Source organism: Mesoplodon densirostris, chromosome 8 (genome assembly GCF_025265405.1).
Source record: "Mesoplodon densirostris isolate mMesDen1 chromosome 8, mMesDen1 primary haplotype, whole genome shotgun sequence".
In the NCBI taxonomy this organism is placed as follows: domain Eukaryota; kingdom Metazoa; phylum Chordata; class Mammalia; order Artiodactyla; family Ziphiidae; genus Mesoplodon; species Mesoplodon densirostris.
Window position 1 is genome coordinate 113768246 of NC_082668.1, and position 19975 is coordinate 113788220.

A 19975-nucleotide genomic window follows, 5' to 3' on the forward strand; every position below is an offset into this window, starting at 1 on the left:
TTCTCTCATCAATGTCCATATCAAACATCAGTTACCAAAGAAAGGGCAGCAGGAATGGGATACTGACGTCCCGCCACAGTCACCTTCTCCTCTCTGTTTCAGAGGTGTGAAAACCTGGGTATCTGCACAGGAATTAGACATTTTCTCCCAGCACCAAACAGGAGCCGAAGAGATAGAGATGCCTCTGTATTAGAGGGGAATGTTTCTGGAAAGAACATCAAAAAAGAGTTCAATTCAATGGGTAATGGGTGATATATATAGTAAAATAGGCAGGATTTGCACAAGAGGCAAAGATTATAATACAAACCAAGGAAATGATTCTTTTTAAATGATTTGCTGCAAAAGAAGAGGCCGATATTTGTGGGTTTTCATATATTTTATAAAAATGGTTAAATATAAATAAGGCCCCCTGCAAAACAGCATGCAGTATACTAGTTCCTTTGTATAAAAGAGTGTATGTGCTTGAATATGTATGTCGTTATGAAGAAAGAAGATTCTGAAAGGACTCATGAGGAACCATTAGCGACTGTTATCTCTGGGGTATGAGATCATGTTAAGCCCCTGAGATCAGTACAGACGGAGTCTACTCTGACCAATGCATGTAGTAATTGAGGGCTGGGAATGTATGTATATGATGTATTTATTTCATCTCCCCATCACACAGTAGGTACTCAAATTGCTGTTGCCCAAGAACAAATATTAGTCTTTTCTCTACTTGTAAACGTAGGCAATAACATCTCTGATGGAGTCCTTTTCAAAAATGATAAATGACTGGCTTAGTGGTGAAAAATGATAATGCAACTGAAAACAAAAACTTGATTCTCTGGTCGTCATTTGCTTTTTTTTTTTTTATAGTAAACTCATGTGAGGGCAAATCTGTGATTTAAATCCTATTTTCTCACGTGATAAAATTTCAGCAATTATGATCAATTCTAACTCCCCAAGTTTTGGCAAATGTCATGTCAGAATTCTAGGTAGATAGCATAGTAAGCTTGAGAACAACACAAATAACCACTGGCATTAAACCAAAATAAAGTTTTTCAGTTAATATGTTTATGGATGTGGTTGGAGAAAGCTGTTCCTTTGCCATGTGCACACATGTGCATGTATGTGTGTGTGTGTGTGTGTATGTGTGAGAAAAAGAGAAAGAAAGAGGTGTCAGAGCTGGGAAACGAACCTGGATCTGAATCTCTCTACTACTCACTCCACCTGAAACACTGAACAATTCAGTTTGTAGTGGCTTATTTAGGAAGTTGCTTGAATGGTATAATAAAAATCATCTAAGCATGATGATTAGATACACCCCAGCATAATTTTTTGAGCCAAAAAAGCATCTGTAAGAGCATCTTCCCAGCACAGTCATGAATCTAAATCATGTGTCTATGGGGTAGTCTATACAAAAGAATTAGAATAGATTATTTTGCTGTAAAGATCATAGTACAAAGTGAAATACACCATTTGTTGAGTAAATATCAGATTCAATTTACTCAATAATGTATTTAATCAATGTCCCAATCCAATCAGTATCACTTTATTTCTGGAAGCCCATGCAAATGTATGACACTCAATAATCAAAATATTTTATGGTAAGTTAATATGCCATCATCTTTATCCATTCAAAGTTACAATGAAAAAGTTATACATTTTTTGAGGGAGAACAATAAATGTGTACAATTACAGATTTGAAAATAATTTACTAATATGTTTATATACTTTTTAGTCATGAAAATAGTGATAATTCCCACTTACAAATATAATTTATATTGGCTTCATAGTTTTTAGATGAGCAAGAAGAATAGCTATGAGGAAAGACATAATCTGCTTTTGAATATAAAGATCCATGGTAATGTTATCCTGTAATCTCATAATTTATACCAAGTACATCAGGCCTATGATATCTACAGGATATGCTTTGAAAGTCAAATGACTATAGACTTACATATAAAATGCTAATATCTGGATAATGTGAATAATGCAAGAGTGTACATGGAAATGTTCACATTAAATTTATCTGAATTGCCTTTGCCATACTGAATTCCCTTTAAATCCTTTCATTCCTTAGGCCAAGCAACAACAAGTCTATGAAGGTTTTGGTCTGAATCTTCTACTCTCTTTATCTGGGTTAACCTAGTTTTAAATTTCAGAACATCAAATCTAGGAATTTAAAGTAAAAGTAAATTTTTGAATAAACTGTGTAACCTCATCTTGCCTAAAATCGAAGGAGAAAGAATGTTTTAAAAAGATAGAAGTCATAAAGAAATGTTGGTTTCTTCCCTGTCTTGTCTTTCTGGTTAATCCATTCTTTAACACCTTCCTGGCCTGGAAAACATGATCTTGAAGTTTGTGAACTAATAATATTTTTTAAATCAATGATTATTCAATATGCTTATTACATGGTGCTCTTTAAATCTACAAAGCGTTTTAAAACGATTTTTTGCCCCCTGACCTTATTACACCCTAAAATGGTACTGCCTGGGAAAATCTTCCACCTGCTTCGACATAATACATATCACTTGCCAAGGTCAACTGCAATCCAAGATAAAAGATGACAAGTATGAAGCCTCCAGAATGAAAGACTCAGTGGCCTCATCTATCAGAAAATATTGATTGGTTTGATAATAATTCTGTTAGTGTGAGACAATGGTTATTTTGGAAGGAGCCTTCCTAAAGTACAAGGCAAAATTTATAGTGAAGTCTTTTGAAATTGACTGGGGGCATCCAAGTCTTGTGTGATAGATTTTGTTCAATGCCTACACAACTGTCTCCTCCTCATTTTCATATTCTGTGTTAAGAAAATTCTAGGAGGTAACTTAATCTCAGGGAGGGCAAACCCTATGTTATCCTAAAGGGGTAAATTATGATTATCCTAAATGAATCATTGTAATTTCTTTCCTCTTGAACAGAGATCTTGCCTTAATTAGTCAGCTAGGTGGGATTTCATGGAAATACATTGCTTTATTGATAAGAAGGTACAAACATAAGGAAAAAGGTAAGAGCATTTAGAGATACCAGTCCAGCCACTGTAGAACAAATAACATTAGCTGCCTACTTTAAGACCTCTTCTTATGTGAAACTAATAACAATTTTTTTAACCAACTGTATTTGGATTTTCTTACACTTGCAGCTGCAAGCATTTCTAGTTTATTCACTTTGTAATTTGTTCATCACTTGAGTGATTTGTTCTTAAGCTTGTAATTGATCTTGATATTGCATCTTGAGCTCCTTATACTGTTCATTTTGGTCAAATCCTTTCAGAGGTTCTCATTGTGATAAGTAATTGTTACATTCTGAAAGGTCTACAAAAGTTTGACAGGTAGTGTAAATAAGTGAAGTATGCAATAATAAAAAAATATTAAAAATGATGAGTACCAAGGTTAACTAAAGAGAGAATAACGTATCTATGATGGTCAGTCATTGTTCGCCTGAGGAAACGCCATCTCAATATGCCAATATTGACAGATCTTACAAGTTTTCAAGAGAAAAATATATGGATTTGTATGTAAAATTTGGATTTGTATGTCACCATTTAACATTTGTATGTTAAATGGTGACAACTAATTTGTTTTTGAATTTTTTAGCCAATATTTGAAGCAACATCCTGAGGGTCAACCTAACACATCTGTGGGTGAGCTAGATTACTATTTTGGAGTTAAATTCTTTAAACAAAAAGACAAAGACAATGTCACTTTTGATATATCTCAGTTTGGCAAAGTGATGTAACATGCAGCTTTCTTTGATCGTTTTTCCTGGTTCAAGACAACTACGTAAATAGATCTTAAATTATACCAGGCCATAATAAGTTCAACAGAAAGTCTGAACCAGCTGCAACCCCATATTTAGCTTTTTCACATTCCTTTAAATAAGCTTTAAAGTGGATTCTCATTTCAACTGAAAAGTTGAGAAATAAAATAGGTCATAGGCTAAGCAGACGGCTAGTGAGAACTTCACGGATAAATAGCAAAAATAGGGGTCAGTTTCTGCATGAAAAGCAGTTAGAAAATGAAGCAGATATTTCTGTGATGTAAAGTGCACTAGGGACTCTCTTCATCTGTTTCGGTAATGTGCTATGCATATTCCGCTAAGCATGGTTTTAAGCACATTTTGTATGTATCATATATTTCATTATAGCTGTCAGATCTGAAAAATGTTCAGAGGTGCAATGACAATAATGATGTTAAAGAAATTGATGTGATGAGAATGAAAACTGCTAACTGGGCCAAAGGATAAAGTCAGCTAACTTTAGCCATTGGATTGATATGCATACAATGATGGGTTTTCTTTAACTTTTACACATAGCTCACTATTTAATGAACTGTAATTCACAACTGTATAAAAAGCCTCTGTAATTATGTATTATTATACACACATGCCATTACTTAGTGCAGTGGAGTTTCACTGTTGCCTAACTAGCACCTATTCTCTTTCTTTCATTGTCTTGATAGCATTTGGACTTTCCCAAGAAAATTTTCTCTCCCACTTTTTGTATGACTAAAATGATTGAGTGGGATTGATGCCACCAAACTTGCATGAATGGACTTGATTTCTATATACATCATACAGAGGACATGCAGAGGATGCTATACTGAACATCATTACAGCGCCTGGCTCAGGGATGGGTGTGTTGTAGGAAAGAACATTACAGTTGGGAGACAAGTATATGTAATGTATATGTATATTATATACATATGTATATACATATGTACATATGTATATACACATGTACATATGTATAATGTATATGTATATGTATATTGCAGTAAGAAGGAGTATGATGTACTCAAAGATACATTTCATCAAATGTCCCTGGGGCATAGATAGTGAAGAACGATAGTGGAGAAAGATAAAGCCAGAGATGGAGGCTTTGAATCACTGTAAATCTTGAAAAAGATTGGACTTTGCCCTAATGTGGTGTCATTGATTGATTTTAATGATTGGAATGGTCATACTTATGGTTTTTAAAAATATCACCTTAGTTTCTGTGTGGAGAATGAACAAGAGAGGAACTGGCGGGCCTTGGCAGTAGAAAGACCAATCAGGAGCCTACTGTAGCAATACAGGTGAAAGATGATAGAGATTCTGAGGAGTGTGGTATTGGAGGCATATAATTAATAGATGTGGTCCAGCAGCACATAGAAGTCAATATTTATAACGTATCACAGGACTGCGGATAAGTTTGTAAGATCTCAGTAACAGAAAATGTCATCTTAAGTGAAGTGATAAGGAAAGAATGCATGGAAGATAAGATCTTTGAACTAAACAATGAAGGATAGAAAAGTTTGATAAAAAGAGATGGAGATCAGAGAAGAAACATCTGTGAGCATCATCAGTTAGTAAGAAAGGAAAAGACTAACAGATTGGGGCAGGTCGAAGAGTAATTACGCACATTTGCGACACAAAGGAAACATTTAATGCAGACATAGAAAACAATGTCAGAAAGTCAGATCTGGGTATATTGTGTTGGCCTGATGCCCGGTTGACTTGTTTGTACATTATTCAACAGAAGGCATTGGACCATTTAAGGTTTTCAGGAAATCAATTTATCCAAACAAAGCTATGCTTTAATAGTATGTATCTGGCTGTAGTAGGGAAATAATTTCTCGAGTCCCAGCTAAGGAAAGGATTAAAAGGGCCTTAGTAAGTCTTTGCAGTGGAAATGCAGAGGAAGCATTAGGTTGATTTGTTGATATCAAAACAACTGGATGAGTGATGGTGATAGGAATACAAAGATAACTGAAACCTCAAGGTTTGTTAGTTATATGGGTAATAATACTGTTAACAGAAACAGAAAAATTAAGAGAATATTTTGGTAAAAGAAAAGGATAATTGTAAAATTATTACAAATTTGTTATATGATGTCACTGCTTTGTTTCCATAAAATCAAGCAAACTAATTGTAACTGAGATGGGAAGAAACACTGTTTTCAAATGAATAATAGTTACTCTAAAGTGCACATGTGTTTATATTGTGGACAAATCCACCATGGTTATGTCATTTATGATGAGTATTTTAAATGTGTCTAATTACTGACCTCCCTCCAATTTCTGTCATTAGATGGTAAATTCCTAGAGGACAGGAACTGTGTCTTCTTTAGAGTCACTAGTGTTGGTAATAAAAAAGGTCTTGAGATTTGTTGAGGAAGTAGCTAAAGCTCCTCATGGCATCACTGACTTTTTGAAACTGAGGTTTGAAGAATATCCCCAGAATGTTGCCTTTCTCTCTGTACTTTTGTGTCCTAATTCGTCTATTTGACTAACTGTTTTATCAACTCCTCCATGTATGTATTTTCAACACAGTGCCAGCAAAAGAAGAAGTTATGTCGATCCCAGTTAACTGAGGAATCATTGGAAGCTGTTCTTTCATTCTTTGTTGATTATATTATCATAACTTTATTCCACTTTCCTAGTTTGTAAGAAGAATCTAATGCACAGAAGAAAACTTGCTTTAAGGACCCAAGAAGACCTAAATATCTAAATTGTGATTTTAAAACCATAAAAAGCAAAAGAATTAGATTAGATGATTATAACCTTCAGCATATTTCCCCCCAAATTTTCTAATATAGATTTCTAAATTCCAGGTACTTTTGAGTTGCCTTATAATTTAATTCACTCTGGTAAATTGATATTTCTTGTTAGTTTTGCTCTAGCTAATCAAGATTTTATTGTGTAAAAGTTAAAATGACTTATTTACTCAAGTACTGTTTTCAAGACTAATTGGGTTATTAAGTAAAATGCATTTGAACAATGAAACATAAAAGAAACAGATTTTATTCTAATAAGTAAAGATGCCATTTCTACTCAAGACTATTAAGGGAGTGCTTTTCTTACATGTAAAGAAATATAAAATACACCTGCTCCCCTAACATTTTTCCCTAATAAAATCATTTATAAGCCATTTTTAGAAAAGCATATCTGATGTAGACTTACAAAACAAATTTAGAAATGGCAAATGAGATAAGGCATCATGTTTTATTTTCAATATAAGCTACTAATATATCATGGAAGACTTAAATATTCTCATGTACAAAGGGACTTTTTCAAAGATCTTTAAGTTCTAATAAAAATGATTTCAGTGCTGTAACTCTGCAAAAGCATCCTTCCAAAATGGCTTTATATGTTACAGCCAGACAGCTTTTAAAATAGTTCTCCAATTATTTAACAAAATGAAAGATGAAGAATGACCTCACTGGGAATGTTATCATTCATGTCTTTCTTAGAGTTTTTCTGTAAGGCAATACTGGGATGGAAATGGCTAGGAGGTGACATTTGGTGTCATGGATAAAGGGTAGAATGCAGAACTAAAAATGAGTCAAGGAAAGAATATCAAATTACAAGGTTCTCAAAGGCTAGGGTCATCCTTTCCAAGGATTTTATAATCATATCCCATAAGGCTTAGCAGATATTAGTAAGAGCTAATAATTCATGTTCAGATTAAATTGCATGTAGATGTGATGAAGCTGCAACATTGCAAACAGAACAGGAAGAGCTGGGAAAGACCTGTAGTCTCGCAATAGTGAAACAGGTAAAACATCTGTCTTCCCCCAAATTTTCATGCCATCTGCTACACCATCCCGCTTTGACAGGTCTTCCAAAAGACTTAGACCTTTAGTTCCTCAGACAACACTCCCCAAGCCCTTTACTATCTGCAAAGAAAGGAGTTGAATGCAAATGATACTGCTAGTCTTTAAGAGGTTCAATTATCAGTGTCTTCCTTTTTATCCTACCCCTACACCTATATTTTATCAGAACCATGATTATTTCATTCATTTTAATGAGAGTAGATAATCCTCTTAGTTATATCACTACCAGGATGCAAGATAAATGAGGAGTAAGAATGTTGAAGAGAAAAGAAAAAAAAAATAATGATGTGGATAACCCCAAATGAATGGGAGGGAAGGAAATACATCTCCTATCCCATCGCAAGGGAACCATGGATGCATTAAAGGTTTTATAATAGTTTATCCAGATTGAGGACAGCTAACAAATACAAATAGAGGGTGCTCTACCTACATGAATGAAAATACATATAAACATACATATATACACAAAATATGCATACTTAATATTGATTTAGAACAGAGCTTGATAATCAATTTACTTATTTAAATTTTAACTAAAGAAATGTTCATCTGATTGGAAACAGCCGGTCAGTTAGGTCCTGGCTGTTTTACCTTTGATATGTTTCAGTGATCAATTGGAAAGGGAGGGGATGGAACCCATCAGTGTGACTGCCTCTCAGAAGTGGAAAAAAAACCTAAAGAAACAAAAATGAAACCAAGCCCCAGTGCAGGTCTAAGAGGTCATTCCTAAAGTTAGGGATTACTCAGAGCTTCTTTTTGCCCCTTTTTCCATTCCCAAATAAAACGGGTATTAGCAAGGTCAGGATGGAATGGAAAAGCCCTGAGTACCAAGTATGAGGACATGGAAGATAGGGGATCAAGACACCAACTTCACGGCTAGTCCTGGGTGAGAGGGGGAAAAGGAGTCCCTGTAGTTTCCTGTGATCTTGCCCAGCTCATTAGTCCCAGAGGTGCCACACAGAGGCAAACACTCTGAAGTAACAAATAGGCAGCTTTGCCTGATATCGAAAACTCATGGGCTCTTTGTGAGCCTGCAACTGGATTTGGGGACTCATGCTTCTATTTCAACACAACACATTTCAGAAACTGAAAATAATTAGCGAGCAAATTAAGACCTTCTGAACCTCTTCCACACTTCACTTCCTAACATTCTTGCCACACCAAGTATCTCACTGCTCTGGACACATGCTGGGCCCTTTCATGACTCTCGTTCTGTATGTGCCTTAAGGCATCTCCCCACTTTAGTTTTTTTTTTTTTTTTTTGCGGTACGTGGGCCTCTCACTGTTGTGGCCTCTCCCGTTGTGGAGCACAGGCTCCAGACGCGCAGGCTCAGCAGCCATGGCTCACGGGCCCAGCCGCTCCGCAGCATGTGGGATCTTCCCGGACCAGGGCACAAACCCGTGTCCCCTGCATTGGCAGGCGGACTCTCAACCACAGCGGCCCCAGGGAAGCCCCCACTTTAGTTTTTTAACCCTAGAAAATTCCTACTCAATCTTCAAGGTACAGTTTTGATGTTCTTTTCTGGGAATTCTGAGCTATCTTGGCTCTTGAAGATCAATCCTTGTTCCATTTATTATATTTCTTCTATTTATACAAATTTCCCCTCTAGAGTATGAACACTTCAAATGAAAAGCAGGAATTACATGCAACTATTTTTATTCTTAATTCCTAGCACATTTGTTGATATTCAATTATTTGAAAATGAATGAGTAGATGTGTGGGAAAAATACAATATAACTAGTATTTGAAAGGGACTAAGACACATGTGTCCTTTTTAAATTTTTTGGAGGGAATATAATTCTTCCCTCTCCTAATGATATGGAATATTTTAAAGAATAATGAAAAAAAGTCATTGAGAATTCAGAGCCCTAATATCTAGGTCAGACTCTGCTACTCCATAGCTTTATGTCATTTGACTGTCTGGGCCTCAATTTCCCAGCAATAAATCAGGGTGTTCTAAGTCCTTTGTAACATAAAAATGCTGTGACTTCTTCATAACTCTTCCAGAACACCTTCCTCAACCTGGAAGAAATAAAACAACTTGGGTAACAAACACTGAAGACAAAACTTCAATGGACAGCCTATTTACCAAACAGAAAACACAAGATGAAATAAAGCAAAAGGCAGTATTTCCAAATTATCACTAAGCCCATTTTCGCCATTCAATCCACCTCTGGCAGCAGGGGGAGAACATTTTGTACCTCTTTAAATGTGGAACCCCAACTTTAAGGTGTCATATGCTTGGATATCACATGTTACCTTGCCCTTAAGTAGGAACTGATCTGAATACACTTGGCCTAATTTGGCTCCAATCCAGAAAATAAACCAGACCTAAACTGATCCAGACTGAAAACTTCTAACCAGAGTTCTACACTTGATTTGAGAAAAGGTCTTAATAAATAGTTTTTGGATGTATGGTTAAATTTTGCACTAGAATAAATCTTGGGACAAGTACAAAATAATCCCCTATGTGAGGTTTACAAGCTTGACCAAGTTGCCTTGTATTTCCTATTGCTTCTTTTGAGATTACACTCTCCTACCTAAATTTTAAAGATGTGAGTGCTTAGGAATTAATATGAAGTAAATGGGAAACTTGATGTCAGCATTAAAGAACCTATAGAAATAGCAATTGTTTATCTTCATCTTTTGTTGAAGATGAACAACAACCTTAAGCAATAAAGATCAGCAATTTCTTATCTTCATCAGTTGCTGTTCTTCATCATGAACACCTGTGTGTCAGGTAGCCCAAGAAGGTTAAATATAAAAATAAGAAATTAAAACAATAGCAACAAATACCTGTAATTCTAGAAAGCTGACTATATTGATAACTTCCTAAGGATTATTTAATATTCTGTAAATGAACCCCATAAAAGAATTTTTATTTTTATTATTGTTTTTGTGACATAATATTATAAATAGCTAAAAGCACATTATACTTTCTCAGTTTTTACCATCTCACACTTTCAGGAAAAAAATAAGCATGTGAGAGTTACTGTTTCTTCAGCTTTTTTTTCCTCTTTATCTACACAGTAGGGGGTAAATGCATTGGATTTTTTCAAATAATTAATTTTTTCCCCTTTGACAATGCAACTGTTAAATAAAAACCCATTTAATATTAATATGTCACTTGCACAGCAGGCATTCAAATCAACACAGTGACTACTTTCCCCTACTGGTTCTTGGCAGTTAGGTTTCACTCTTAATTCTTTGTTTTAAGTAGAAAGGATATTAATCAGACATGGATGCTTGCTGAAGGGATGTCGAGAACTGTTTATAGCAGTAGTCACATTTCCAAGTACACCTGCAAGTCATAGCTTGTGTTCCTTGATGTAAGAGAAATGTATCCTTTTTACAGAGTGCCTACTGCTTTCTACTACATTCTAGGTATGGCAGGAAAAATAAATGAAAGAAAAAAATAGTATCTGTCCTCAGGGAGCTTATATTTGATGGTGGAAATATAGCATCTAATACTGTGGGGGTAACTTTCCAATTGCATAGTGTAGAAGACAGGAAAGAAAGTTTTCCTGGAAAAGTTGTACTTAGCTGAAATGAGTGAACTTCTATGTGTCTGGCTGTTTTTACCTGAGAGTTTATTGTTTATTGTCAGCATGTTTGTGAACAAAATTATGATTGCCAGCTCTCCCCAACACCAGTTCAATTCAGAACATTCATGAATATCCACAGCTTTGGCTTCCTGAGCTTTGTTCATTTATTTAGCTGCTTCTGAGACCTATCAAAGGAACAAAGTGGACCCCTTATTCTTTGACAGGGTGAAAGGCTAAGATTTGGCTTAGCTCGAAAAATTGTCCAAATGGACTGGATTTTCGGGTGGGTCCACTTAGTGTTTGCTACCTGACATGACCACAAAAACCACAGATACTGTCTGGTAAGATTTCACCTTCATATCCCCTTCCATGAGATTTTGCTGGGATGAACACCACACTCTGATGCAATGCCCTTTGAGTCACAGGAGATGTCATCTCTGTTCTTCCAGTAAATTCTTAAGGCTTTTGTGCCCTCTGAGTGAGGTCTAAAGGCACCACTGGGTCATGAACAATGCAAAGGAATAGAATATGTGTGCCTTCCACTTCATGCCAAAGTCACTTAAACAATTTGATAAAACTGGCACAAACATTTCATAAAGGGAATATAAAGTTCACTTAATCCTTTTAAAGAATCAATATTGTGAAAATGACTATACTACCCAAAGCAATCTACAGATTCAATGCAATCCCTATCAAATTACCAATGGCATTTTCTACGGAACTAGAACAAAAAATCTTAAAATTTGTATGGAGACACAAAAGACCCTGAATACTCAAAGCAGTCTTGAGGGGAAAAAACAGAGCTCGAGGAATCAGACTCCCTGACTTCAGACTATACTATAAAGCTACAGTAATCAAGACAATATGGTACTGGCAAAAAAACAGAAACATAAATCAATGGAACAAGTTAGAAAGCCCAGAGATAAACCCACGCACCTATGGTCAACTACTCTATGACAAAGGAGGCAAAGATATACAATGGAGAAAAGACAGTCTCTTCAATAAGTGGGGCTGGGAAAACTAGACAGCTACATGTAAAAGAATGAAATTAGAACACTCCTTAACACCAGACACAAAAATAAACTCAAAATGGAATAGAGACCTAAATGTCAGACTGGACACTATAAAACTCTTAGAGGAAAACATAGGAAGAATGCTCTTTGACATAAATCACAGCAAGATCTTTTTTGATCCACCTCCTAGAGTAATGGAAATAAAAACAAAAATAAACAAATGGGAGCTAATGAAACTTAAAAGCTTTTGCACAGCAAAGGAAACCATAAACAAGACGAAAAGACAACCCTCAGAATGGGAGAAAGTATTTGCAAATGAAACAACTGACAAAGGATTAATCTCCAAAATTTACAAGCAGCTCATGCAGCTCCATATCAAAAAACAAACAGTGCAATCCAAAAGTGGGCAGAAGACCTAAATAGACATTTCTCCAAAGAAGACATACAGATGGCCAAGAAGCACATGAAAAGCTGCTCAACATCACTAATTATTAGAGAAATGCAAATCAAAACTGCAATGATGGGGTTCCCTGGTGGAGCAGTGGTTGAGAGTCCGCCTGCCGATGCAGGGGACGCTGGTTCGTGCCCCGGTCTGGGAGGGTCCCACATGCCGTGGAGCGGCTGGGCCTGTGAACCATGGCCGCTGGGCTTGCGTGTCCAGAACCTGTGCTCCACAGTGGAAGAGGTCACAGCAGTGAGAGGCCCACGTACCACAAAAAAAAAAAAAAAAAAAAAAAAAAAACTAAACTAAACTAAAATGAGGTATCACCTCACACCAGTAGAATGGGCATCATCAGAAAATCTACAAACAACAAATGCTGGAGAGGGTGTGGAGAAGAGGGAACCCTCTTGCACTGTCCGTGGGAATGTAAATTGATACAGCCACTATGGAGAACAGTATGGAGGTTCCTTAAAAAACTAAAAATAGAATTACCATATGACCCAGCAATCACAGTATTGGGCATATACCCAGAGAAAACCATAATTCAAAAAGACACATGCACCCCAATGTTCATTGCAGCACTATATACAATAGCCAGGTCATGGAAGCAACCTAAATGCCTATCGACAGACAAATGGATAAAGAAGATGTGGTACATACATACAATGGAATATTACTCAGCCATAAAAAGGAATGAAATTGGGTCATTTGTTGAGACGTGGATGGATCAAAGGACTATCATACAGAGTGAAGTAAGTCAGAAAAAGAAAAACAAATATTGTATATTAATGCATATATGTGGAACCTAGAAAAATGGTACAGATGAACCGGTTTGCAGGGCAGAAATTGAGACACAGATGTAGAGAACAAACATATGGACACCAAGGGGGGAAAGCGGTGTGGGGGGAGGGTGGTGGTGTGATGAATTGGGCGATTGGGATTGACATGTATACACTGATGTGTATAAAATTGATGACTAATAAGAACCTGCTGTATAAAACAATAAACAAAATAAAATAAAATAAAGTTCACTTAACCCTTTTAAAGATAAAATTCCAATCAAGCCATAAAATTCCTCATTTATGCTTGTCTGTAAAGTTTTTACTTTCTCCATCAAATCTGAATGAGATCCTTGCTGGGTAGAGTAATCTTGGTTGTAGTTTTTTCCCATTCATCACTTTAAATATGTCCTGCCACTCCCTTCTGGCTTGCAGAGTTTCTGCTGAAAGATCAGCTGTTAACCTTATGGGGATTCCCCTGTATGTTATTTGTTGCTTTTCCCTTGCTCCTTTTAATATTTTTTCTTTGTATTTAATCTTTGATAGTTTGATTAATATGTGCCTTGGCATGTTTCTCCTTGGATTTATCCTTTATGGGATTCTCTGCACTTCCTGGACTTGATTGACTATTTCCTTTCCCATATTAGGGAAGTTTTCAGCCATAATCTCTTCAAATATTTTCTCAGTCCCTTTCTTTTTCCCTTCTTCTTCTGCGACCCCTATAATTCGAAAGTTGGTGCGTTTAATGTTGTCCCAGAGGTCTCTCAGACTGTCCTCAATTCTCTTCATTATTTTTGCTTTATTCTGCTCTGCAGTAGTTATTTCCACTGTTTTATCTTCCAGGTCACTTATATGTTCTTCTGCCTCAGCTATTCTGCTATTGATCCCTTCTAGAGAATTTTTAATTTCATTTATTGTGTTGTTCATCATTGTTTGTATGCTCTTTAGTTCTTCTAGGTCCTTATTAAACATTTCTTGTATTTTCTCCATTCTATTTCCGAGATTTTGGATCATCTTTACTATCATTATTCTGAATTCTTTTTCAGGTATACTGCTTATTTCCTCTTCACTTGCTTGCTCTGGTGGGTTTTTACCTTGCTCCTTCATCTGCTGTGTATTTTGCTGTCTTCTCATTTTGCTTAACTTACTGTGTTTGGGGTCTCCTTTTCGCAGGCTGCAGGTTCATAGTTCCCATTGATTTTGGTGTCTGCCCCCAGTGGCTAAGGTTGGTTCAGTGGGGTGTGTAGGCTTCCTGGTAGAGGGGACTAGTGGCTGTGTTCTGGTGGATGAAGCTGGATCTTGTCTTTCTGGTGGGCAGGTCCACGTCTGGTGATGTGTTTTGGGGTGTCTGTGACCTTATTATGATTTTAGGCAGCTTCTTTGCTAATGGTTGCAGTTGTGTTCCTGTCTTGCTAGTTGTTTGGCATAGGGTGCCCAGCACTGTCATTGAGTGGAGCTGAGTCTTAGCATTGAGACAGAGATCTCTGTGAGACCTCTTGCTGATTGATATTACATGGGTCCAGGAGGTCTCTGGTGATCCAATGTCTTGAATTTGGCTCTCCCACCTCAGAGGCCTGACGCCTGGCTGGAGCACCAAGACCCTGTCAGCCACACGGCTCCTGTTGCTAGAGGATCCACATTTCATCTGGAAAGGACATGAATCTGGCCATCTCACTTCAGGCCTAGCCCATCCACCTTTTTTCCCTCTGTGCTTAGTCTGTTTCACTTGCTCATAGCTGGCCCCATGCAGAGGCCTCATCCCTGGCCCTTCAGACCATAGTTCCTCTTGAAATGGCTGAGCCAACACCTCAGCTCGGGATGTGTGCTGAAGCCCTTCACAGGACACCCAACTCAAGATGGCAGCAGGCTGTGCCAACTGCACCCTTCTTAATGGCGTTTTCTTTTCTGCTTTATAGATCTCTCTGTACTACTCAGCAATAAAAGGGAACAAACTATTGATACACATGGCAATTTATATGGATCTTAACAGCATTATTCTGAATGGAAAAAAAAACAAACCTAAAAGTCAATTTCAAAATGTTATATATTGTATAATTCAATTTATATACCATGCCAGAGATAACAAAATTGTAGAGATGGAAAACAGTTATTGCCAGAGATCAGAGAAGGGCAGGGAGGGTGTGACTACAAAGGAGAAGTATAAGAGATTTCCTTCATGGTGACGGAACGGATGTGTATCTCAATTATGGCTGGTGATGTTAGTTATATGTAAGAAAATGCAACAGAAATATACATAGGATATGCAAAAACATGAGTGTATGCAAAATATGGTAATATCTGAGAAAGATCTATAATCTACTTAATTTTATTGTACAATTTTTGATAAATACACTCTTCCTGGTTTTGATAATGCACAACTGTTATGAAAGATGTCACCACGGCAGGAAGCTTGGTGATGGGTACAGACACATCTCCATGCTGTGCTGAAACTTCTTGTGAATCTATGTTTAAAAGTAAATAAAAGTAAAAATAAAAAGTAAAATTAAAAAAATCCCCTAGCACTTAGAACCATCTAACATGCTGTATAAATTACTCATTTATTTTCATTATTCTCTTTCACTTGGTATGAAAACTCCATGCTGACAAGAAATTCTCATTTTTGTTCAGGGCTGTATCCGTGATGCATACAACAATGCTAGGCACAGAGTAAGCGCTCCATGAATAGGTATTGAATAAATTTATGTTGGACGACTATACTATTTTACATTAAGGAAAACCATCTTAACTTTGTGATTAATATCATGACCTTTGATTCTGATCCCAGCCCTGCTGTTATCTAGCTAGTAGGTCTTAATCAAATCTCTTTCACTTTTATTCAATTTTCTCATCAAAAATATTAATAATGCTTAAAAGGTTAAATTAAAAGAACACACAGGGCTTCCCTGGTGGCGCAGTGGTTGAGAGTCCGCCTGCCGATGCAGGGGACACGGGTTCATGCCCCGGTCCGGGAAGATCCCACATGCCACAGAACGGCTGGGCCCGTGAGCCATGGCCGCTGAGCCTGTGCGTCCAGAGCCTGTGCTCTGCAACGGGAGAGGCCACAGCAGTGAGAGGCCCACGTACCACAAAAAAACAAAAAGCAAAAGAACACAATAATTCAGAGATGGTAGAAGTGCTATTTGAGATAAACTTCTTGGAAATAAGTACAGTAATATGTTTCAATAACCCTTACAAAATTAATATCATTCAACTTAGTGATATATTAGAAACGTGGACACAGTTTTAAGTGCAAGGATGATCATCACAACATTATTTAAATAGAGGGAAAATTTGAAATAACCTAAATATCCAAAAACAGGAAAAAGCGCTTTGTGGTTTTGGTGAATTGTACAGTAATTTGGAGCATTTTTCTGAAAACAAAGACATCATTTTCTTTTATGAATGAATAATTAAGGACAGATCTAATCTGCAATAAATTATAGTCAGTTTTAAATGTCTATTCTTTATTAACATCATGACTAGCTACAGCATCAAATATACCTGTATTTTTCATTACACCAGTAAATACATAAATAGTTTTGTCAATTATAAGGAAGAGTAAGTGAGCACGCATATCACTATTTTGGTCTCATGATATTGAATTTGCAAATAAAGTTATTAATAAAATGCCCTCCTCCCAGAATGTGTTATTATGCATGACAGGCATATGTATTAAGTGAAATTCAACTGCCAAAAATAAAAATCTGCTCCTCAATTCCATTTAGAGGGAAAAGCAATAACGACAAAGTGATACTCTATATTGAAAACTGTTAATGTTTTCGCATTTGAGATATTATAGGCAGAAATATTTTTCTATTTGAAAAGAAAAGCGATTAAATCATTGTCAATCAGCCAATATCCATAAATGTGAGTGTAAAATTATAGTTGCAAAAACTAGTTTAAGGTGAAAAATTAATGTGAAAAGCTTTGATTATTGAATTTATCTCTTTTATGAAGATCAAATTTCACATCAATACCACTAGCTTTTCATCATCTCTGTAAAGTATGTCTTATTTTTTGAGACAGAGTCTTGAAAGGCTGTTAAGCAGAAGAAGCAGGGAATAGGTCCTCTCTCCCCGAGTGGCGAATCTTTGTCCCGCTCCTTGTGGAGTCATTCACTTATTCAAGAAAGAAATGACAATAGTGCACAGCTGCATGGAACTTGGTATTGGGGATGTCACATCAATTAAGGCCTTGTTAGAGCCTTAAATGATCTCAAAGGCACAAGAGGAGAAAAATGTGTAAAAATGTAAATTGGAAATAATTCAGTACAGATAAGTAAAATTAAGTATGATTATGCAACATTTAGTTATGTTTCAGGTACACTGGATTAAATCTTCTATATAAACAAAAAAATGTGCTCTTAAAAATGAAGTCTCAATTTTTTGACAGTGACTGTTGGTCATTTTCTGGCTGAGTTCTTTTAAAACTGCATGGCCGCATTACTCTAGTTACATTCTCTGCTCCCTCTTTATTCAGAAATGCTCGTGTCCTTTTCATTTGGCTAAATTAAGAGGGTCTTTATACCACACACTCTCTTTGAGCTGGTTAATTTACTAACGCACAATCTTTACCATTTTTTTTCTTTTTTAAATAGGCAACATAAAAGCAATTACAAGAATTAGCGTAAACTCCAATTAGGAATCATAACATTGTCGTCTCTTGGTATAATTAGAAAACACTACATCTGAATGTCTTTCCTTGTGTACATTTTTTTTTACTTGAAGTTTGTTATTTCTAGTAAGAATTACTGTTATTTTTTTCTGTAAAGTTGTCCTATGTTTGATCTTTTTCAAACTAGCTATGAGTAAATAAAGCAAAGTAGACTGCTTTTGACGTTCTTTCTATAAATGTTGACATTTATAGAAAGAAAATTTCAGGACTATATATTCTGCAAGACTTCAAACTTGACACATTAGTGGGAGAGTCACACAACTCTTTCTTCCTGTGTTTATGCTATGATGTATTTTAGAGGGGAAATTGTTGTCTTTCTTGGATTAATGAAAGACTGAAATTTAACTATTCCAACACAGTTCACCTGTGCAAGTTTCCTTTACACAGTGCCTATAATGGAGAGTTAGCCATCCACCATTTGTAAATTTCTAAAGAAAGTAGGCCCCTGTATCATTGAACAAGTAACTGTTAGAGAGGCCTTCTTTATGCTGAGCCAAATCTGTCTTCCTGTAGCCATTTGTTTTTATTGGCCTTAGTTTTACAGTAAGAAATACATCTGACTTCTATTCTCTTTGACAGCCCTGCAACACTCAAGATATCTATTATTATCCCTGTAATTTGCCAAGTTTTCTCTGTTCATAGCTACATATCTAATTCCTTCATTACAGTTTCTAAGTCTTTGAGAATTATGATTGTCTCCTTCCATATGGTCTCCAGTTGGGTACAGCATCCCAGGTGCTTTCCAACTGGCACTTAAAACATTGGGATGTTTACCTCCTGTGTTCTAGAGCAGCGCTGAGCAAGAGAAATATAATGCAAGTACTATATAAGTAAGTTTAATTTTTATAGCCTTATTAATAAAAAATAGAGGAAAAAGTTTAAAAATTACCAATATATTGTATTTAGTCCAATATATACAAAAATGTTGTTTTATCATATCTTGAATATGACCTATTATTAATGTTTTGCTTTTATTTTTTTTTACTAAGCCTTCAAAATCTGGAGTGTGTATTTTACACTTACAGCACACATCAACTTAGACTAATTGCATTTCAAGTGCTCATTCAGCCCATGTGGCCAGTGGCTACAGTATTGGACAGCACAGTTCTAGGCAGCTTAATTTTATTAACTCATCTTGAAAAATATATTGATGTTTTTAAAGTTCATGTGAGAGTCTAAGTCCCTACTGAGTTTACGAACAATAAAAGTACCTAAGTTGGGATACCGCTTACTCTTTTCATCCTATATTTTAAGAACCAGATTTTTAAATAAAACACATGCTTAAATTCATTCTAACCATTAATAAATTTAATGTTGTTGACTTGGGCTAGCATTTCCACCTCTAGATTATCTGTAATCTTGATTTTGTAGTCTACTAACTCAACTCTCATTCTAAACTTTTATCTGCATTTTTTTTATCTATTTAAATCTGGTTTAATCATATTGAATAGGAAAGAACAATAACAATAATACAGGCCTGTGATACATTGATAGAGATGCTCACACATAATATTAATTAATCATAACTCTCTTGGTAGTTAGCCAGCTTCAAAGCCACCTGACTTCACCAGCATGTAATCTCCACTAATGCTACAGAGTTCATGATGAACTGTCCAAAACCTTCATGCAATTCAGTTTCTTCCTATTGGGATCTGTGACACATAATTATTCTCATCTCCTTGTTTTCATGCCCTAGTATACTCCCCTCCTACTTGGAATCACAGCTGACCCTGTGTGGCCAATAGAATATAGTGGTAATGGAGGCTTATGTGGTTCAAGCTAGATCCAAAAAGGCATTGCAGACTCCACCTTGCTCCCTTGGATCACCCATTCTGGGAGAGGCCAGCTACCCTGCCATGAGGACATCAAGTAACCCCGTGGAGTGGTCCACATGGAGAAACACTGAGCTGTCAGCCAACAGCCAGTATTAACTTCCAGCCACGTG

The 19975-nt window shown here is 36.3% G+C and overlaps 1 protein-coding gene across 2 annotated transcripts in view; it reads right to left on the reverse strand.

Moving 5' to 3' along the window:
• The window catches only part of DPP10 (dipeptidyl peptidase like 10), a 689759-nt gene that overhangs the window by 307134 nt on the left and 362650 nt on the right, over positions 1-19975 (reverse strand). The window contains exon 6 of one of the 2 annotated variants that reach the window (XM_060106085.1): positions 10931-10957. The exons of the other annotated variant lie outside the window; for it this stretch is intronic. Within the exon in view, the coding sequence (XP_059962068.1) occupies positions 10931-10957 (27 nt within the window). The remainder of the gene's footprint in view (positions 1-10930; positions 10958-19975) is intronic. 2 annotated transcript variants of the gene reach the window in all.